Here is a 23,248-nt window from a genome sequence, read left to right as displayed (position 1 = left end):
TAAGGAGGGCACGTATTGCATGGTACACTGGGTGTTATACGCAACTAATGAATCATCGAACTTTACATCAATCAATCAATAAAATATTCCAAGGAGAGAGTTCTGGGAGAAAGGCGCCTAATGACAAAAAGAAATGATAAAAACCCCTGCTTTAGATAATGACACAGCTGACTCCTACTGTGGGCTGAGCAGAGCAGGCATATCAGCACAGGTGCTTTCTCTACCTGGAAGCACTGGACCTCAGCAGCTGTACCTGTTTGGCCAAATTTAGCGTCATTCGCTGCGTGTCTTAACATTCAGCTTCTGTGTAGCACCGCATTCTAGAAAGTCATAACCAAATTACCTCCCTTGAGCAAGAAATTGTGTTTTGGTATTCTTTTCCTTTGTTTCATTAGTTTATTTTTTCTTGTGGTAGCCCTGATTTAATTCAGAATTTAGATGCTTTCCTGAGTTTTTGTTTGTTTGTTTGTTTTTCCTGTTCTTGCCCAGGTCCCTTCACTTGTCTTCTGATACCTCGACTCTCAGTGACGCACCCCTCTCCTACCATCGGTTTCCGTGGTTGGAATAGGGCCAGTCCCGCCTATCTCCATGATGCTGGACACCAAGTGGGATCAGTCCCACTTGGTGAGATCCATGGGCATGGGACACATTGAACTGATGTGATGCAAATCTGGAATTTTGCTATGAAAAGAATCACACTTCCTGCTCTGGCTTTGAAAAGAGAAGGATGTATGCCTAGGGCTTGATGGTCCTCTTCCCTTCTAAGGGGAAGAAGCTGCCTGAGAATGGAGTGGACACAGAAGAAAACACCTAAGAGACAGGAGGGGAAACCCTCAGGCCCTAAAACAAGGTAAAACATGCCTGAGTCAATTCTAGCCCTGGACTCTTCAACTATGGGAGCCTGTTAAAGAAGGTCATTGAGAGGACGTGACCTCCGATTGACCCGAGAGCTGAACCTACGCAGTCGGAAGCTCTGCACCCCTGCACCCCTCCTTGCCCTTGGAATGTGGGTTACTTTAACCACTCCCACCGCGGGAGCTGTTTCAAGGATGCAGACCGGAGAGAGGACTGTGCTATTGAGATCCTCTCGACTATAGATGTGACTGAATCAGGTAAGGGTTCTGTGTAAACATGTAAGATTCTGGCAAGTGATGCAGAGACCTACGACTCTTGAGGCTTGGAGGGACAAGCCTCATGTGTAAGATCCCTTGCTTATTAAACCTGCAGCCTGCCAGTCTGCAGGGCCCTGCCTCTTTCTTGGGCTCTCCTTGTCCTCCCTGTTGAGGGTCGGGGGCAGTTTGTGAACCAACTGAGCCACTGGATCTCTCTCTAGCTTTAGCCATTTTTAGTTGGCTTAAATCAAAAAGAACAATCAGGGCGCCTAGGTGGTGCAGTCGTTAAGCGTCTGCCTTCGGCTCAGGGCGTGATCCCGGCGTTCTGGGATCGAGTCCTACATTGGGCTCCGCTGGGAGCCTGCTTCTTCCTCTCCCACTCCCCTTGCTTGTGTTCCCTCTCTCGCTGGCTGTCTCTCTCTGTCAAATAAATAAATAAGAAATCTTTAAAATAAAAAAAAAGAACAATCAGCTCAGTAAAGTTTATAACACAAGTTAAGTAACTCAGCATCTTTAAAAGATTTCATTTATTTTTTTGAGAGAGAGAGTGAACACGAGAGAGAGAGAGAGAGAGAAAGAGAGAGAAAGGGAGAGAGAGAGAGCATACATGAGCAGGGGGAGGGAGAAGCCGACTCCCCACTGAGCAGCAAGTCTGATGAGGGGCTCAATCTCAGGATCCTGGGATCATAACCTGAGCTGAAGGCAGCCGCTTCACCAACTGAGCCACGCAGGCACCTGTAACTCGATATCTTTAAAAGGAGATACTTAAATAATTTTAGGATGTAATTCTTGTTAAATAATTAAGTCACTGGCTATAGTATAACTGGCATTTGTTGATCTCTGGGATATAAGACCCATATGCATACTTAATATATATAGCAACCACGGATACAATCAGAGCATTTACAGAGAAGTAAATAAATGTAAACAACTTCCCACATAAAGTCATTTATCTACATTTACAGAGAAAAACAAATTTCAATCTGTTGGACTCCCAAGTCTGTTTTTTCATTATGCATTCTGCAACCAAAATATGTTGTAACTTCTCTTTAGTGGAAAATGAATATGGACAAGTGGAACCAACAATTCTTCCACTGTGTCACTGTGGACACAAAATGTTTCTATCTCCTCTCATGGCAGTAGCATATCCATACCTGTAATTTCCTAATTTCTTGCCAAAACAGTATGGTATATTTCCAAACATCCATTCCAGAAAGGTCTCAGGTGTTTTAAAAGTGGAAGCCTCATGATGCCCCAGTGGAGCTGATGTGCTCCAGGGTCTTGTGAGGAAGAACAAGAGGAAATACAAGGTAAATCCAATCCACCCAGGCTGTTAGAACAAAATAAAACAGAAATCTATTTCTCACAGTTCTGGAGACTCGAGGTCCAACATCAAGGTGCTAGCATGGTCATGTCCTCACGAGGACCCTCTTCCTGGGTCATAGCTGGTGCCTTCCAGTGAAAGGAGCCAAGGGATCTCTCTGGAGCCTCTGTGGTAAGACGCTCATCCCATTCATGAGGATTCCACCCTGACAACTTGAGCACCTCCCGAAGGCTCTGCCTGTGCCTATAATCATTTTAGGGGGTCAGAATTTCAACGTAAGAATTTGTGCAGAGACATAAATATTCAGAGCATAGTAATGTCTCTCATGGAAGCTAGGAGAAAAACAGTTGTCAAGTGGTGAGCGCAAGTGGATGCTTACCTTTCCAGGGGAGCAGGGCACTTCTGCATGGCAGCAAGGAGTCATTGCTTACACCGTCACTGTCTCAGGGGGTTTGGGGAAGTGGCCCTGAAGCAGTACGACTTGAAAGTGTGCTGGAGTGTGTGGCACATGTGGAGAACATTTCTTGTTTGGGAAGGTGAGGCACTCCGGTTTGATTGCAGAGGAACTTGAATTCCCCCATACATTTGCCTGGGCTGCTTTACACTTTTCTCTTTTTCCGTATTCTCAGATGGCATAACATTGCTGTAATGAGGCTAATTAATGAACTGGAAACTGAGGATACTCAAGCATCTCGGAAGGTTTTGGGGTGTAGTTGGGGGGCTTTTACACGGTTAACATTCTAGTTGAAGGAAAAAAAAAAACCCTTTCTCATGAATGTGCTGAGCATGTATCATTTCTTAGTATCTGGCTTGTGGGCTTTCTTGGAAGCCTAATATCCGACATTAGTGTGCTCAGAAGAAAATAATTGAATTTAGACATAATTAGGAAAGTTCACAGCTCAGGAAAGATTGGTGAGGAGATGGTGACAAGGGAAGCTGACTTGAATCAGTAATGCTTGCAGGAAGCAAGAGCAAAAGCCGAAGCCTTGTCTGGACATTAATGTTAGGAAGGTGGTTGGAGTAGACAGGGCTGCCTTTCTTCCAGGTGAATATCCCCACGTTGTCCAGCATGGTAGTCTTCATTTTCCTTGGTAAGTGAGTCGAGCTTCTAGTTTACCTGGATGCATAACACCAATTCTTCATGAACTGAATGCTGTCTTATCTGCCTTATCTATTGATTAAACTAATGGGCTTATAATAAGAAGGATCAATCGGAAATGTATATTTTAACGTGGTTTATTACTTTTTAAAAAATGCACGGTTTACTCATTTATAACTGTAGAAAATGCGTTAATGCAGGATTTGCATTCATCTCTCAGGTTGTTTCTATTTTATTGTGTAAGATAATCCAGTTATTTTGAGTTATTTGTTAGGATTTAGGGAATTCACGTATGTACTAGAGCCTTTGAGAAATGAAACCTTCCAGTATCTATTTACAAGTTACAAGATGATAAATTTCAAATTATCTATTTTTCTTTGACATTAAATTAAAATGAAATTAATTTAAATCACTCAGTTCCCCTGATTTTTAAGAATTTATATTNTTTATTTATTTGACAGAGACAGAGACAGCCAGAGAGAGAGGGAACACAAGCAGGGGGAGTGGGAGAGGAAGAAGCAGGCTCATAGCGGAGGAGCCTGATGTGGGGCTCGATCCCGTAACGCCGGGATCACGCCCTGAGCTGAAGGCAGACGTGCTTAACCACTGTGCCACCCAGGCGCCCCAGGATAACAAATCTTTAATCTCAATAAATCTTTGTCTCTTTGTAGTCTCAGTACCCAGTACAGCACTTAACACACAGTAGACATTCAGTAAATGTTTGCGGAATGACTGAATGGCTGCCTAACTGTCTCAATAAAGGAATAGATGATTACATACCTACACACATATATACATAAAATCAACAGATAAGTAAATGAAAGAATCCTAACATGGCAAAGGGAAGGTTTGCATTCCTTTCTTATACCAGAATCAGAGGCACAGGACAAGTGCATTTGAGAGAAAGCATTATCTTCCATTTTCATCTTATTCTATAGCTGCAATCCTATAAGCTACACTGCCAAAATATTCCAAGAGGGCTTCTCAGCTGCAAGCAAAGGAGCCATGATGTCCCTTTGTCTTCTCCTGTGCTCTAGTGAAAAGACCTACAACATAACCATGATAGAGCCAATAGGAGAAAAATCTACATTGGTTATGGGAATGAGAGTTATTATGAGAGTCAAAGACAGAGCTTCAAAGAGAATAGCAACAGGTCAATTTGAAGAGTTCCCAAGTGAAATAAAAATGGGGAAATGTACAAAACAGTCTTTTTCCATGCTTATTTTTCAAATAATTTTCCTTTCTCTTTTTCTTTCCCTTCTTTAATTTACAGATTAAACTAATAAGCACGTTTTAATTCCCCTTATCTGACATTTATAGTGACATAAGATGGTAAATATCAAATGGGTTCTTTTCAGTCCAATAAGCCTGCAAAAGAGATTTTGCAAACATTTTAATTATGGAAGAGCTGACATGCAGAACACAACAGCAAACTTTGCTTTAAAAAAGCTCCAAGCTAGGGGCGCCTAGGTGGCGCAGTCGTTAAACGTCTGCCTTGGGCTCAGGGCGTGATCCCAGAGTTCTGGGATCAAGCCCCACATCAGGCTCCTCTGCTGGGAGCCTGCTTCTTCCTCTCTCACTCCCCCTGCTTGTGTTCCCTCTCTCGCTGGGTGTTTCTCTCTGTGTGTCAAATAAATAAAATCTTTCAAAAATAAATAAATAAATAAAATAAAAAAGCTCCAAGCTAAAATAGTTCCAACCTGAATAGATAAACTTTTTTAGGACATCTGTGCAGTTTTCTGTATCTGTCACTTCACTGGTTGAAGGGTTAATCTTGAGCTGCTTCCCAATGAAATTTCGGCAGGTTATCTTAAAAAGGAAAAAGGAAAACAAATATTATTTGGTCAGGTATTTATGGCTAAAAATTGGGCTTACGTAAAATGTTTATCTTATTTTTCACTTGTCAAAAAGAAGAAATACAAAATGATGCTACAATAAAAGCTAGCAAAGTAGCACTCGATCATGACAACTTTCAGGGAAAAAAAGCAGCCACATAACTTTTTATATTTCTTTTGTTCAGCACAGCTGGAGGAGCATTAGGCAAATTATGTAGAGCAATTAGAATATGATTTTCTGATATTCTATAAATCCACTAGTCTAAATATATCTTCTATTATGCAAGTTGAAACATATCTAAAATATAGGCTGCTTTTCCAGTGGCTGATTTTTCCACCATACTCATAATGAATGCAATTTAAACTTCCCTAGTGAAGTTTTTCAGAACTAACCTCCTCTGTAGTATTTTAAAAATTTATTTTCCAACAGATATTTAAGTCCTAAAATTATAAAATATCTGAAATCAGAAAAATTTTAGATAAAAGGAAATTCTTTTTAAAGGTACAAGAACTGAGACACCTGGGTGGCTCAGTCAGTTAGGCATCCAGATCTTGATTTTGGCCTGGGTCGCGATCTCAGGGTTGTAAGATCAAGCCCTGCATCAGGCTCCACACTGAACATGAAGCCTGCTTTGGATTCTCTCTCTCGCTCTCCCTCTCCCTCTGCCTCTCCCCTGCTAGTGGGTGAACCTGCTCTCTCCCACTCTCTCTCTCCAAANCTTCCCCCCAAAAAAAAAAAAAAAAAAAAAAAAAGCCTTTGTTTCTCTATTCCTATTCCTTAAACTAACCAATTTCTCAAAATACAGACCTCTTTGAATCTGTCTGATGTAGATGCGGCTTCTTTTTTGTCCCTTGTAGGTATTTGTACAATGAGATGTAAACAATCTAATAAAATGCAAATTCCTTCCCGCAGCCTAATAAGGCCCTATTTTACCTAGTCCTTCCCACCTCCCAGCTTCATTAAATAAATCTTAATTGAACACTTATTATGCGTCAGTCACTACTCCAAGCTCAAGGATAATACAGTGACAAAGCAAACAGAAGTTCCTATTCTTATGGAACTTATTCTAGAGGAAGTAGTAATATAATGAAGAAAATAGAGAAGTACATTATAGAGTATATTAAAGAGTTATAAATACTATAGAGAGAAATAGAGCAAACAGGTACATAATTTTATATAGGATAGTGAGAACAGTCCTCACTCAGAAAGTGACATTTAGCAAAGACTAGAAAAAGATGAGAAAAAAATCAGTGTGGATATTTGGGGGAGAAGCGATCCAAGCAGCGGAGCAGCAAATGGGAGGATCCCAAGGCAGGAAGTCTTAAAGAACAGAGCAGCTGAAACCTGCAAGGGAATATTGAGGGTTGAGTCACTGGAGATCACAAGGGAGTGTGTGGGGCATTAAGGCCATGATAAGGATGTTCACCTTATCTCTGAATCAGATGGGAAGCTGCTATAGGGTTTAAAGAGGGGGAATGACATGATCTGACTTAGGTTTTTACAGGGTCATTCTACCCGCTGCATTAAGAATAGACTATAGGCTGGAGGCACGGATTCAGGGAGGTTGGAAGCAAAACAATTAATTAGGAAGTCATTGCATGAACCCAAGCAAATATAGCAGGGGCTTGGATCAGAGCAGGAGTGGTGGAGGTAGTGATAAGTGGTCAGGTTCCGAATACATTTTGAAGGTAGATTTGATAACCAATTTGAAGTGGGGTAATGAAAGTAAGAAAGGAGTCTGGGAGGTCTCTAAGGTGTCTGGCCTGAGCAACTAGGAGAACAGTGTTGTCATCAATTGAAGTGGGGAAGACTTGTCAGAACAGGTTTGTTTGAAATATACTAAATTTTAGAAGTGTATTAGACATCTAAGAGATCATGTTGATTAGGCAGCATGATGGATTTTGATGGGTCAACTTGGTTAGGCTAAACTATGAGGATAAAAGGGAGGGAAGTATCCATTTTGTAGCATATACACACTTCATCCCAGCTATTCAAACACTAATCTAGCTGCTACTATGAAGGGATTTCACAGATACTAATTAAAGTCCCTAAAAAATTTCCTTTAAACTAAAGAGATTATCTTCATTGGGCCTGACCTAAGCAAGTGAGTCCTTGATGTGCTGGAGGTCTCCAGACTCCAAACAGCATCCAGGTCTACTCACTGGATCATCCCTCACTGACTGCCTAAGGATAACAGCTTCCGGCCACAAATGTGAGTTTCCTTCCTGCCCATGATCTTGACTAACCATCTTATAATTTTGGACTTGTCTGGCCAGCCCCCACAATCACATAAGCCAATTCCTTGTAATAAATCTTGATAGATATATGACAGATAGAAAAATAGATAGACAGATAATAGATGTTACTGATTCTGCTTCCCTAATTGAACCCTGACTGATACAGGGAATTACATGTCAACAGAATTCAGGAGAAAGGTCTAGACTGGAGCTGTAATTTCAAAAGTCATTATCATAAAGACAGTACTTAGAGCCACAGACTGAATGAGCTCACCAAGGGAGAGGATGTGGATAAAGACAGGAGGACCAAGAACAAAGTCCTGGGACACAGTAACATTAAGACATTGGGGAGAAGAGGAAGAAGCAAAGCCCCCCTGTTTTCACCCTCTCCCCTGTCTGTGACATTCCAGCCACTCAGACCTTCTTCCTGTCCCACTTCACGGCTTTTGCCCTTGTTCTTCCCTTGGGCTGGAAGGCCCTCTGTTATGTATGGCTGGCCATTTTTCATCACTGAGGGCTTCAGAGGGGAGGGGAGTGGGGGAATGGGATAGACTGGTGATGGGTAGTAAGGAGGGCACGTATTGCATGGTGCACTGGGTGTTATACGCAACTAATGAATCATCGAACTTTGCATCAGAAGCCAGGGATGTACTGTATGGCGACTAACATAATATAATGAAAAAACATTTAAAAAAAATAAAGGGGGGTAATCAGAAGGGGGAATGAAGCATGAGAGACTATGGAAACAAACTGAGGGCTTCAGAGGGGAGGGGGGCGGGGGAATGGGATAGACCGGTGATGGGTAGTAAGGAGGGCACGTATTGCATGGTACACTGGGTGTTATACGCAACTAATGAATCATCGAACTTTACATTGGAAACCGGGGATGTACTGTATGGTGACTAACATAATATAATAAAAAAACATAAAAAAAAAAAGAAGTTACCGTTTCCAAGAGGGATTCCAAATTTCCACCTCCCACGCCACTTATCTCTAACGCATGGACCCATTTTATTCTCTTCAGAGAGCTCATAATGATCATAAATCTGTTTATGTATCTGTTTACATGTTTATTATCTGGCCCTACCTCTACCCCTCCAAAATTAAACTCCATAATGCAAGAACTGGCTGTATTCTCATTGCGTTAGAATATGCAGGACGCAAGAATATGCAAGGGCTGTAAGGAACCTCTGTGAGAAGAAAACGAAGCCCTCACTGTGTGGCCGCAACACCACAAGCACACAGAGCGGTGTGGGAGGTGGGACTAGATTTCAGTCTTCACATACACTGGGGGCCCTAGGCCAGGATGCAAACTATATAACTGTATGCCATGGCTCTGATATTAGATAGTTGATACACATTTATTAAATAAATAAATGAAGGAATTTACTTCCCTTTCCTCTACCTAACTCATAGCTGCACCATGACTTTCGTGGTCCTTACACACTTTCACTTTCATGGGCCCACACCTCCATAAAAATATTAAAAATTTTATCATATGATTAAGTTGGCATAACTATAAAATATAGTAATAGTAAAAATGAAAACATTTTCTTCAACCTAAAAGTTACTTTTTTCTTCACATTAAAAAAATTAACACATTTAGTGGGCTTCTAAAAGTTCTGTGGCCTTAGACAATGTCCTCACTGTGCCTAATGAATATACCGGCTCTGGCCTGAATGTAAGTTTCCTATGTACAAGGACTTAATTTTTGTTTACCCTGTACCTGGAAAATAGTGGCACATAGCAGGCTTTCAATAACATTTGTTGATTCGAATGATAAATGCCTAAGTCAAAATAATATTTATCTGATCCCTAAATCTTTGTATTTTATATGTGCACTCATCAAAAATCACAACTACATGAATAATAGAGCCAAACTCACTTTCTCTTTGTATTCAGCCTCATATCTTGCACAAGGTTGTTGGGTAATATCTGGGCCATTGAACTTGGATATTCTTAGAAGAAGCTGACGCTGTGCATATACCAGGAGTGGTGTCACTTGCTCTGTGTATCTCTCACTAGAGAGCAGTAGAAATACATTAAAAAGCAGACGTTAAAATGCATTTTTTAAATGAAAGCTTATCACTCTTAATTGTCCTTACAGCAATACTTACTGTGAAATTGCATTGAATTGGATAGCAAGTGATACCAGTGTTTCCCATTTTTCCACTTGATATAAAAGTTCCAGAGATTTCAACACAAAGTTATGGATCCATTTCAAATCAACCACATTTACGTCATCTAAAGTATGCTCAAAATCAAGGCTAGAACCACCATTATCATTTTTAATATTTCCATAGCAGCTTGGAACACTGAACTCCCCTTTTTCTTCAATAACCTGCAAGTAGCATATGGGGAAAAAATGTGTGTATTTTCAGATTTTACCTCACATTTTTTTTTTCTGAAAACTGAATGTGATAGAAAATATAACAGAAAAAGAACTGAAGATAAAAAAATTTAAATGTTTTTATTATGCAAATCAAAGCTTGAGGATTGCTATTTAACAGAACTTTCTATGATGATGGAAATGTACTATGTCTGTGTTGCTTGATATAGTAGCCACCAAGCATGTGTGGATACTGGAGTTATTGAAATATGACCATTGCAACTGGATTTTTAACTTCACTTAATTTTAATTAATTAAAACTTAACTTTAAATAGCCACATATGGCTAGTCATTACCATATTAGACAGGACAGACTGAGGTCCATACTTACTGGTCCACGGTCACTACCTATGTAAGTAAGGATATTAAACAAATAAGATAAAGTTTTGAAGAATAGGTTTTAGTATATACAAATTATTAAGTTTCCATAATACATTGGTTACATTCATCAGTTTGTGGCATAATAGTCCAATTCCCTGATGCAAAGGTCAAACCTATAGAGGAGGAAATCCTCTGGAAAACCCTGTTTTTGCCTAAGTTAGAGGTACTATGTAACTAATATATTCATTTCCCAGGAGTCCCTGATGCATTTGTGTATATCCTTAGAAATTCTTAAGGCAAACAAAACCCCTTAGATCCACCTATAAGCCAGGTTGCAGCCCAAGAAATAGTTGGTAACTTAAGACCAGCCCCTCTTAAGCTGGTTTTACTATTAAGGGTAATCCACGCATAGGGAAGGGAAGGTACCAACAGAAGTAGAGGACAAACACCTCTAACAAGATTCATGGTCCTTGATGTTGGAAGAGACCTACGGAGTCATTTGGCTGTGCAATGTAATATGAATGCCTCAAGTCAGTCTTGTGTAGCTGTGAATAACAGGTGTGCCATAAATGACTTCTGTGAATTTGCCTCCTTAGCACAGTCACTGGCACATGAGACATACTCAATACAGGGTAGTTTCCATTTTATTGATGTTATGAGCTCCATCCCTCTACCCACTGATTCTACAATAAGACTTTCAGCAGCACAGAGCTGCATAAGGGGTTATCTCCATTTCTTTGACCTCAGGGTTCCAGGTGGAGGCACTCTTGGCCTTTACTCAATCCTCTTGGTGAGTGTAGAAGAAATCAAGCCTGCCTCACTCAACTCTTCCCAGGTGACTGCTCTGTCAGAGCCTGCCTGCCTATAAGATGACATGTTCTTTCTTCAGACATTGATAAATATCCTGGGTCCAACTGAAATAACTTTCCTGAGCCATCCCTGAGGAAGAGGGATATCTGCTATCACTTATTCATACCTATGTCTACATGGTAAGTTTACCTCTGGGTTGAAGGATAGGGACCCTCTGTGGTTACTATACCTTCCAATATAGATTTCATCAACAACAAAGCTGACATTTTATCTCCAACCATCAAGAGAGAAGGAAAAAGTATTACCTATTTACTTCCTAATTTTGGTAACATTACCCAACAATTTTGAGAAATAAACAGCACTGGCATTTGGGGATGAAAATAACATATGGAAAGTGAAGTTTCTGGCATGGTCAAGACCAGTCTTTATGTTCTGAAGATTAAGTATGGGTCATGTGTAATTAAAAAAAAGAACTTTTTATTAAAGAAAATTTCTAACTCTTACAAAAGCAGAGAAAATAATATACTGAGGCCCTATGTAACCACAACCAGCTTCAATCAATTTTCAACTTTTGGGACCTACTTGGTTTCATCTGTACATATACCTACTTCCCCCATTATTTTGAATTACATCCCCAAAATTTTATTAATTGATCTATAAATATTTCATCACATGTCTCTAAAAAGACATGAATTATTTTTACAGAAACATAACCACAATAATATAATCCCACCTAAGAAATTAGCAAAAAATCCTTCAAAACATTATTGAATAATTAGTGTTCACATTTCCTTTATACCTTATAAATTTCTGAATGCTTTAGTTTGAAATGGGATCAAAATAAGGTCCAAACATTGCAATTATTTATGTCTCTTAAGTCTTTTTTAATCCATAGGTTTCATCTCCTCTTTTTTTACTCCAATTTTTTGTTGAAGAAACCAGGTTGTTTGTCTTGTAGAGTTTCCATAGTTGGAATTTCTACTGATGCATGCCCATGGTTTCATTCTAAATGTTTCTCTGTCCCCTGGATCTTCTGTAAATTGTTGGTTAGACTTAAATGCTTGCTCTGCTTCCAGTTTGATTTATTTTTTTCCAACAAGTATACTTCACTGGTGCTGTTCATCCCCCCATTAATTCATAAAGAATTGCAAAATCCTGATTTTCTAATTTCAACATTCTTTCTTCATTAACCTGAAAATTCTATAAAGAAAAATTTCTCTTCCTTGACTGTTAACTATTTGGCTATCCTCAAGTATAGTTCACATAGAAAAGGTAATCAGCTTTTTTTATTCCCCCACCAAGGAGTCCTATTTCTTTTAGTGGGAAATGGTTTTTAAAGAACACATCTAGGTGCTAAGAGTTGTCATTTCTTTTTTGAGTCCTTTGAATTGCTTTGACACCTTTGTAAAATATTGACCATATGTATGAATCTATTTTAAGATTCTCTATTCCATTGATATGTTTCTCTTTATGCCAATATCATACTCTTCTAATTATTACAGCATTGATAAACCTAGAAATCAGGTAGGGAGTTCTCCAAATTTGTTTTTTTTTTTAAAGATTTTCTTGGCCATTCACATTTCTTTGCATTTTTATAAGTTTTTAAATGAACTGTCAATTTACACCGAAAAAAATGTCTGTTGGAATTTTCATTAGAATTTCACTGAATCAATAGACCAAATTGGAAATAAATGATATCCTAGCAATATTAAGTCTTTTGATTCATAAACATGATATATCTCCATGTCTATTTAGATCTTCTTTAAATTTTTTCTGCAGTGCATTATAATTTTCAGTGCAAAAATCTGACATAGATTTCCTTAGATATAGTCCTAGAAATTTGATATTATGAATGGTGCTTTTAAAATTTCATTTCCCAGTTTTCTGTTGGTACAAAGAAATTTAATTTACTTTTTATATTGACTTTATGTGCTATTTTGTTTATTAGTTCTACTAGTTGCTTTATAGAGTTCTAAATAGTTAGAATTTTCTATGTAAAAACTCATAGTATTCCCTTCCCATCCACACGTCTTTTGTTTCTTTATCAGCCTTATTGCACTTGTCAGGATCTCTGGCATGATATTGAGCAAAAGTGTTATGAGCAGACATCCTTGCTTTGTTACCAATCTTAGAAGGAAGCTCACAATATATCATCATTAAGTATGATGTTAATAGTAGATACTACTTTTTATCAGGTATTCCTAGTTTGCTGAGTCTTTAACATCAATGACATTGTTTTTCTTTTGCTTCCAATTGTATTAGTCTCTTTTTATTCTTTTGATAATCTCTTCCAGAGTTAACTACTTCTGTTTGTAGGTGATGAAATGTATAATGATCCACTTCACATTTGGTACTCTATGAATATGGTCTTTTCCTTTACTTCAACTTAGAATTAAAACTTGTAATTCTTGTTGTTGTTTTTTAATATACCAGTCCCAGAAGTAGTTTCCCTGTAGAAGTTATCTGAAGATAGTCTTATGCTTTCTATTTGTGGTCTACAACCAGGCTCTATCTTCTCCAGAACACTATAAAACAGACTTAGTTTAAATACATATTAAAGTAAGAGGTATTCTCTCAAATAAGTTTAAATGCATTTTATTTTTAGACAACCTACACGATACGGTTTTTTCTTTGAAAAAAAAATGACTCCACTCCAAATAAATCAACATTAAAATAAATGAAGAGATCATGATGACATCACCCAATTGTCGAAGTCCTGGTGTTGTGTGAATGTGTGAAAAGCAGCAGCCAGTTAATGATGACAGGTGATAGATCTAAAGTAATTGCCATTCTGTTAATATTTTTTCATTTATAAACCACCCTCAAAGAAAGTCATATCTAGGGTCACACCATCCTCACAGTAGTTCAGCAGAACCACCATGCCATCTGGATTCATGTTTTCACCAATAAAGAACTGGTAGTTTTTGAATTCGCAAAGATGTGCTTGATTTGTCTGCAGCCTCTGTTTTAAAAGGTTTACTCCTTCTGGTCCCTGTTCTTTAAGTTTGCCTTAGGCTGATTTCCTATAATCTACGATGTACTTTTCGTAGGCTTCATTTGTGAAGCTTGTTTTCTTTTTTTTTTTAAAGATTTTATTTATTTATTCGACAGAGATAGAGACAGCCAGTGAGAGAGGGAACACAAGCAGGGGGAGAGGGAGAGGAAGAAGCAGGCTCATAGCAGAGGAGCCTGATGTGGGGCTCGATCCTGCAATGCCGGGATCACGCCCTGAGCCGAAGGCAGATGCTTAACCGCTGTGCCACCCAGGAGCCCCGTGAAGCTTGTTTTCTGTAAGTAATGGTCCCCCACAATATCAATATCGATGATTACTATGCTTTCAGCACCTTCGCCTTGGGGGCCTTCTGCGAAGTACATTTCCATCAATGGTACCTTCTGTCCTATTACTTTCTCTTTCACCTCCAGGCACAGCTCATTTGCAACCTCCTAAATCTTGTAGATGTCAGAGAACATCTCATCACAGCTGGTGAGGTCCAGGTAGATAATCAGATGGCAGCCAGAGAAAAAGAACAGCAGCCCTGGCTTAGCAGGAATCCAGTGCAGCTAGAGCAGCACTCAAGGGGAGGGAGAGCAGGTGGAAAAAGCAATATCAAATTTTGTAAATGCTTTGCTGTCTCTATTTCAATGGTCATATAATTTGTCTCTTTTATCCTGTTAATATGGTGAATTACCTTGATTGATCTTTGTTTTTTTTAAGATTTTTATTTTTCTTATTTGAGAGAGAGCACATGAACAGTGGGAGGAGCAGATGGGGAGGGAAAAGATGGGGGAAAGAATCTCAAGCAAACTACACACTGTGTGTGGAACCCAACATCGTGCTTGATCTCACCACCCTGAGATCACGACCTGAGACAAAACCAAAGGTTGGATGCTTAACCAACTGAGCCACCCAGGCACTGCTTGATTGATCTTTAAATGTTACCCTTACATTTCTGGGATAAACCCACTTGATCATCATTTGTATAACTGTAGATATTATAGACCTCATTTGCATATTTCCTATATTGCTGGGATTTATCTAATATTTCATTAAGGAGTTTTGTGTCTATGTTCATCAGGGATATTTGTTCATACTTTTGTTTTTGACATATCTGTCAGGGTTAGGCTGGCTTCGCTTCTAAAAAAATGTTTGTATATGATTTATTATTTTGTCCTTATATGTTTGCTCAAATTCTGCAGGGAAATATTCTGGGTCTGAAGTTTTCTTTATCTCAAAGTTCCTAATTATAAATTCATTTTCTTTAATATATTTAGGGCAATTCATTTTTTCTATTGCTTCTTGTGTCAGATTTAAGCTGTGCTTTGTGATAAACATGTCCATGTCATTTAAAGTTATCAAATTCATTAGTAAAAATTAATCATAATATTCTCTTATTTTTCTTTTAATATCTATGGGATCCGTAGTTATATCTCTCTTTCATCACTGTCAGTTATTTATGCTTTTCTTTCTTTTGTTCATCGGTATTCCTAGGATTCTGCCGATTTTAATAATCTTTTCAAATGATTAACTTTATTTTGTTTTGTTTTCTATCTAAATTATTTCTGCTCTTATTCTTTCATTTGTTTTCTTTGTTCTTTTTACTTACTTTGGATTTAATTTGTTCTTTTTTGAGCTCGTATAGGTGGACACTTAGATAACTGATGTTATATCTTTCTTCTTTTCTATTAAACATTTAAAACTATTAAGTTCCTCTACACACTGGTTTATTTGCATTCCACAAATTTTGATATGTTGTCATCAGTTTGAAATATTTTAAAATTTCTCTTGTGTTTTCTTCTTTGAGCCATGGATTATTTAGAACTATATTGTTTAACTTCCAGATATTTGGAGATTTTTCTGCCTAATTTTTATTCATAAATTTTATCTGTGAATTTGTTTATTAAATTTATAAGGTGGGTGTCAGAGAACATACCCTTCAAGATTTCAGTCTTTTAAATTTTATTATGACTTATTTTTTGACCCTGCGTATGATCCATCTTGGTGAGCACATCATATGCACTTGTGCTGTTTCTAACCCTCTTACGTGTACTGCACTTCAATTCTGATACTAACTACCTATCCAGAATTAAGGTCAGACTCCAAGAGTTTAAAGACTTAGTCCTCCACAAGACTGCCCTTACTTCAGACATCAGCCACAAATCTCAGGTCACCTGCACTTCTGACTGAACAGCTATAAATTTAGGGGTTTCCATAACCCCCTCAGATTCAATAATTGGCTGGCATTCACTTAAAACACTATACTTAGGATCACGGTTTTATTATAAAGCATACAACTCAGGGACAGCCAAATGAAAGAGGTACAGAGTCTGGAATGATCCTGGATAAGGGGGTTCCATGCCCTCTCCCCATGGAGTCAAACCACAACAACCACCCAACACATCAATGCTTTCACCATTCTGGAAACTCTTCATGCTTTGGGTGTCCAGAGTATAATTTGAATCTCTCTTATTAGGAGCATACACATTTATGATTATTATGTCTTCCTGATTAACTGAGCCTCTTCTCATTATGAAATGTCTCTCTTTATCTGTCAAAATACTCCCTGATTTAAAGGTTATTTTACCTAATATTAATAAAGTCTCACCAGTTTTTTTATGCTTACTGTATTCATGGTATATCTCTTTCCACTGATTTATTTTCAATCAATTTCTTTATATTCAGAATACTTCTCACATGGCCAACTATTACACGTCTTTCTTTCTATCCAACAATCTCTTCCTTTTGATTAGGGTGTTTAAGCCACTTATATTTAATATAGTAATGATATGATTGGGGTAGATGTATTATTTGCTATTTGCTTTCTGCAAATATGCTGATATGTTTCTGTTCCTCTGTTTCTTTTTTTCTGCCTTCTTTAATGCGTTGACCACTATTTAGTTTCCACTTCACTGCAATGGCTTTTTAGCTATATCTCTTTTTTGGTATTACTCTAAAGATTATTAAATGCATTCTTAACTTACCACATTCTACTTAGAGTTAATAGTGTACCATTTTATATTTATATAAAGCATAAAAAACTTATTACTCTGTCTTTTATGCTACTGTTTTTTCACATATTTTATATCTGGAAATTTAATAAATTTCATGACTCAATGTGCGTATGAGTTTATTAATTTTTAATGTGTTTAGGTTATATCATGTTTGCATTTTTTCAATTTTATTTTCATGTTTTAAACCATAGTGTGGTAGATTTTAAATGGCTGCAAATTCTACCAGATCTGGAATAACAGAACAAGGACAGATAAAGCAGTGAAGTAAAGAGTGACTGACAAGCAATATGATCTCTCTTGGGGTCTGTTTCTCTGTCAAAAAAACTGCTATGAGAATTAAATGCATTAGAGTTAGTTTATATAGAAGCTGGAGCTCAGTAAATGTTACTTTCTGTTTCCTTTAAAAAGTTGAATTTTCAGGCTATTTACAATTAACATCAATGTGAGCTGCGTATTGTGAACCAAATAATAAAAATGAAGCAAATGAAATATAGACAAACTAAGAACTGAAGGAAAATATTAATTTCTATTTATCCCAAGATGCATGGTAAAAAGTATTTATTAATTGAATGCAGTAAAAATAATTACCCAAATGCCCTTACCTTAATAGAATTGATATTTTGTAGTTCTATTAACATGTCAATAAGTAATTCTGCTCCCAAATAGAATGGCAAAACACAGGTACAGAGGAATCCATCCTGGCTAATAGGAAATGTTTTATACATATCCACGGCTTGTTTAAGAAGTATCTGTAGCTCCTGAGTAAAATTCCAAAGGGCCCGACAGCAGTTCTGAAGCAGAGTCCAATAGCCACCACGATGAGCAAGAACCTAAGACAAACACAACATTCAGAAGAACCCCAAAGTTTCAAAAGTTAGAGATCTCTGAACAACTTCATCTTTCTGCAAAAATTATGTCAATAATAAAAAATAACACCATTTATTATGTGCCACTTATATCATTATCTCAGTTAATTCTAACAATAGCTCCTATGAAATAAGTGTGCACTAGTATTCTACTTAATTTACAGGTAAGGAAACACAGGCATGGAGCTAACTTGCCCAGGGTCATGATCTACTGAGTGGTTAGCTAAGATTTGCACACCAGCAGCCTGACTCCAATATTTCCATTGTTCTAGGTTCTGGGAATGTGGCAATGAGCAAGGGTAACTGGGTCTGCCCTCATGCTGCTTCAATTTATTAGGGAAGACTGACACTAGATAAGTAGACAAATGAAAATACAGCTTCAGGGAATAGTAAGTATTGTAAAGAAATATAATGCAGAAATGGGTGAGAATCTGACAAGCATGAGAGAACATTCCCTTTTAGATGGGGGTGGTCAGGAAGAAAAGTCCTCTCTGAGGAGGTGACATGAGCAGTGACTTGAATGTTGAGTTGAACAAGTCATGTGAAGGTGGGGGAGAGAGTGTTGGGAGGAGGACAGCATTTGAAACTGAGGGAACAGCAACTGCAAAGGATGGAGGATGAACTTGATGGACGAGAAAGGAACAACCTCAGTGCTTTCAAGATCACACAGAGGCTGGGGTGCCTGGGTGGCTCAGTTGGTTAAACGTCTGCCTTTGGCTGAGGCCATGATTCCAGGGGCCTGGGATCGAGCCCCATGTTGGGCTCCTTGCTCAGTGGGGATCCTGCTTCTCCCCTACCTGTCACCCCCCCCCGCTTGTGCTTGCTCTCCCCCCCCCTCTGTCAAATAAATAAATAAAATCTTTAAAAAAAAATAAGGATCGCACGAGGAGAGTGGACTGAATGAGAACAAGATGAACTGAGTTCTAAGAAGTGAGCAGGATCCAGACCTTCCAGGGCCCTGAAGCTGGTGGAAAGGATAGATGCAGCGCTCATGGTCAAGGGTCACATTTCTTAGGAAATCACCCTCTCCACAGAGAAAATGGGAACTCAAGTGTTCTAGAAAGGATTGCCTCTCAACTCTTGAGAGGTTTGAAGTATATGCTATTCCTGCAATGAGAAAAAGGAAACTAATTTCTTTGTAGCTAATGATTCTAATTCTAAGTTTAATAATGTATCATATAATGTTTAAGAAAAAAAAAGAGAACAGCATTTGAGAGACACAATTGGCTTGTAGAAGCAGGGGGTCAGGGGCCAGGAGCAGGACTTTCCTGTAGCTCAGAAAGAGTGTTCCCTGTGCTAGAGGGAATAAAGGGGTCTATGTACCCCAGGCAGGAGCAAGACTCCAGACAGGAAACACTGGTGTCACCACCATAGAAGGCAATGTACCAAATGTGGCAAAAAAGTGGCAGAGGGGTGTCTGAATATTCACAGAGATTGTGTAGACCAGGACAAAGGCCACCTCAGATCCTCACCAATGGATGACTGATGACTAAAGCAAGTTACCCCTTTCCCTGACAACCTCACAATGTGTAAATCTTCAGCACTATGGCAGGCAAACCTCAAAAATGACTGATGTGAAAAAAAGCCAATTTAGTTTCAAGGTTGAAACTAAAATTAGGGATAGTAAGTAAATAAATACATCTTACATGCCCAAACTAATGGCCTGAGATTTATGTCTATTAATTTAGCAAATTAGAAGGACCACCTTACCATTGCTCTCCTGCAATATAAAAAGATTTTCATAAAATGATCCAATAGACCCAAATTTGCTGCTCGATCCTTTTCTTTAGTACTAAGACCTGACTGAGAGTCTGAGTCATAAACTGTTTGTGTCTTGGATACATTTTCATCACTCATTCGGGAATTAATAAATGTGGAAAATTCTTCAGCATCTACAGTACAAAAATAAAGTATACCATTATTGAAGACAGAAAGTTCCAGAAGACATAGGTGACAATCATCAAATGAGTAATTAAGATAAGAAATACTACATACATTTGGAGGAAGGACGGGATTATTATGGACACAATGAATCAAGGAAAGTTTCTAGAGAAGGAGGCATCTAGATTAGGTGTTAAAGGGTGAACATGGGTTAGCTATGCAGAAAGACTATGGAGAACATCATTCTGGGCAAGGGTGATGGCCAAAGGAAAAATGCAGAGGCAGGAATGTTATGTTTTCTGAGGGACCAATCACAGAATCCCACTTAATTTCCTCAACTCCCCCTAAATAGTCCATTCCCAGGACACATACACTAGAAGGTGAGTAGCATCGCCTGGAGTTAGGCAGTGCAGCAACCATGCCCATTCACGATCCTTTTGGTGTGGTATAAAAACACAGATTTTTCCCACCACAAACCTTCTCTTAGAACTTTGCATTAAATAATAAGTCTCAATAGCACAGTATTCTATTGGTGATTCCATGAGAGGTCTTAGGCAGCTAGTTAAAAAAAAACAAACTCAAGAAGCTATAAATTATTATCTACATACAAAACCTGGACTCTGTCTAGGGAATTTAATTTCAAATACTTCAATATTCATAGAATAACATGAAGGCACCAGTTAAATCTAATCTACACCCTGGAAGAAATCAGAAAGCATGTCAAGTATCTCAAATATGAATGAACACTCCTGGGCCAGTTACCCAGCATATGAAGTATCCTGATCAGCAATAAGTTACATAGCACTTCAAACACCATTACTAAAAATCTACGTAAAAGGGTTTGTAATAGCATGAAGATATTAGAAATAAATATTTGTGAAATGAGTGGTATTCAAGATAGGTGAGTGCTTAGGAGTAGTGTCCTCATTTGTAGCACCCAGATTGAGAGCCCTATTCATTTGCATTTCTCCACCTTTCAGAGTGAGTCTCCTGTCACCTGAGCAGATGACAATATTGGCTGGTCCTGCCATTCAAATGAATATTATTGCATTCACCTTGGAGTAAGCTTCCATGGAAGGTGTTAGTTGGAGATCCTAAGGCAAGAGTAGACTCCCCTGAGTACAAAATCGGTACTATTAAACAGCTATATGACTGTTTTCATGCCGACTGCATTAGTACGTGTGGTGGAATTTGTTCTGAAACTTACTTCCGCTAAAATATAACACCTATCTTGACAACAGGAGGTTATCAATATTTTAAAAAGAACATTAGGGGTGCCTGGGTGGCTTAGTCGGTTAAGTGTCTGACTCTTGATTTCAGTCCAGGTCATGATCTCAAGGTTGTGAGATCGAGGCCCATGTCGGGCTCCACACTGGGCATGGAGTTGCTTAAGATTCTCTCTTCCTCTCCCTCTGCCCCTCCCTACCACTCTCTCCCTTTCTAAAAAATATAAATAAATAAATAAATAAATAAATAAATAAATAAATAAAAACATTATATTTGGCAAATAGCCAAATTGGTTTAGGTTAGAACACAACATATATATTTCCAAATACATATCATAAAAATACAGAAAATTTTTAAAAACTGGGAAAATAAGAATCTCCTACAAAATACCACAACTCAATTAAATTCCTGGATCATTGGAAAATGCTATGCGTACCTCTGTGTGTCTGTGGAGTGTGTGTGTGTGTGTGTGTGTGTATGTGTGTGTGTATGTTCACGTGTGTTGCATCAGTGAATAAAAATATAGAGGCAATTTGATAGCGTATATATCATAATGCTTTATTTTACCTGATGGTAAATTGGCCTTTCTCTTTTTAGCTGTATGAAGGAAATCAAGTATCACTTTATAGTTTTCTAGAGTCAATTTCGCTGTTGGTAATACTGCTCCTGAATTATACAGTGAGAACATATTAGGATCACATGATCGGAAACTGCAGGGGGGAAAATATCATTAAAAAAAATATATAAACAAAATTGAATTGAATCTGTCAAATACAATCTACTTGAATTTTTAAAATATTTGTGAGTTAGTGATTCTAAATTTTCGATCATAACATATTTTGGCACTTAACCAAAGCCAAACAATTTCCCATTAAATTTAAAAATTATACAATGTAACTTTGCTCTTAGGAATTTTAACATCAATATCTATTTCCCTGAAAGGGCCCTTGAAAATGGGAATGACAATCTATACTGATCCTAAGGGCTTTGAAACAATAGTTTATGTCAATTTAACCTGATTCAAACACAACTCAATGAAGATGCCTACTATATAAAGCAATGTGTCCACAATCAATGTTATTTTTTTATAAAATAAGGTCTAAGCAGTAAATAATCCTCCATCAAAAATAAATAAATAAATAAATGCAAAAATACATACATACATAAATAATGAGTATGCTTTAATGGTTTTAGTAAAATTGAATTTAGCACCAAGTTACCCGATTACAAATTTGGTCATTGTCTAATTGCTGTGCTATGAAGTAATCACATCTGAATGGTCATGTATGATTGGAATTTCAAAGAATTCTTCTCAGTGTTCAGAGGAAGATTGGGAAACATATCTGATCTGAACCATTCTCCTCTCATGGCCTCATGAATGGGTTACTTGGCCAAAAGCCTTCCCTGTTGGTCAGGCAATCTAACTACTTCTTAAATGTAAATCTGATCTAGCCTACATAGGAAAGGGAACTATCTGGAGATGTTTTAATGAAGATTCAATCTGGTAATGATTTTAACCAAAATTCTAAAGAAACAGAAACTGGGGCCAAGTTCACCATGGGTTTCATCTGTATATTTTATCATTGGATTATTGAAATAAATACCTTTTTAATTCATACGCCTGTCACAGTCTCTCCTTCCTCCAATCCATTTGATATATTGTTGCCAGAGAAATTTTTTTATCATTGCCCTGCTCAAAAACCTTTAATAATCCCCACTGTATATAAATTAAAGTTCAGATTTAGTAGTTAAGACCCTCCATCATCTGGTACTTATCTATTTTTTTAAATTATTTCACACCATTCCTTTCCATTTACCCTAGATTCTGGTCACACCATTTGGGGTTTCCTACCTGGGCTCTGACTCATGTGCTTCCAACCACATCGAATACCTCTTTCCCTATCTGCATGTTTCTATATCTTGCCTATCCATCAAGAACCAGGCCAAGTGGCCCCTCCCCACAAAATCTTTCCTGTGAGTTTCAGTCAGAGGAAAGCCTTTTTCCCAGGAACAAAGAAGACTTTGTGTGCATACTTCACCTCATACCATTATCTACAATTGTTCTTTAACACTTGTGATTCACCCTGCCAGACTCTAACTTATATGTCCTGCTCATCTTTTCAGGCCCACTGTGTCT

General features: G+C 38.0%; 1 protein-coding gene and 1 pseudogene across 1 annotated transcript in view; both read right to left on the bottom strand.

The window, feature by feature from the left end:
• The window catches only part of CFAP54 (cilia and flagella associated protein 54), a 211,608-nt gene that overhangs the window by 130,171 nt on the left and 58,189 nt on the right, over window positions 1-23,248 (bottom strand). The window contains exons 16-21 of the mRNA XM_034643671.1: window positions 21,679-21,821; window positions 19,714-19,895; window positions 17,740-17,967; window positions 9,726-9,949; window positions 9,494-9,629; window positions 5,236-5,344 (exon numbers count right to left, since the gene is read on the bottom strand). Coding sequence (XP_034499562.1) covers window positions 5,236-5,344; window positions 9,494-9,629; window positions 9,726-9,949; window positions 17,740-17,967; window positions 19,714-19,895; window positions 21,679-21,821 — 1,022 coding nt within the window. The remainder of the gene's footprint in view (window positions 1-5,235; window positions 5,345-9,493; window positions 9,630-9,725; window positions 9,950-17,739; window positions 17,968-19,713; window positions 19,896-21,678; window positions 21,822-23,248) is intronic.
• LOC109490967 lies at window positions 13,870-15,201 on the bottom strand (annotated as a pseudogene).

Source organism: Ailuropoda melanoleuca, chromosome 15 (genome assembly GCF_002007445.2).
Source record: "Ailuropoda melanoleuca isolate Jingjing chromosome 15, ASM200744v2, whole genome shotgun sequence".
NCBI classification, from domain to species: Eukaryota; Metazoa; Chordata; class Mammalia; order Carnivora; family Ursidae; genus Ailuropoda; species Ailuropoda melanoleuca.
The sequence above is the reverse complement of the archived record's forward strand: the minus strand, read 5'-3'. Positions and strand labels throughout refer to the sequence as shown.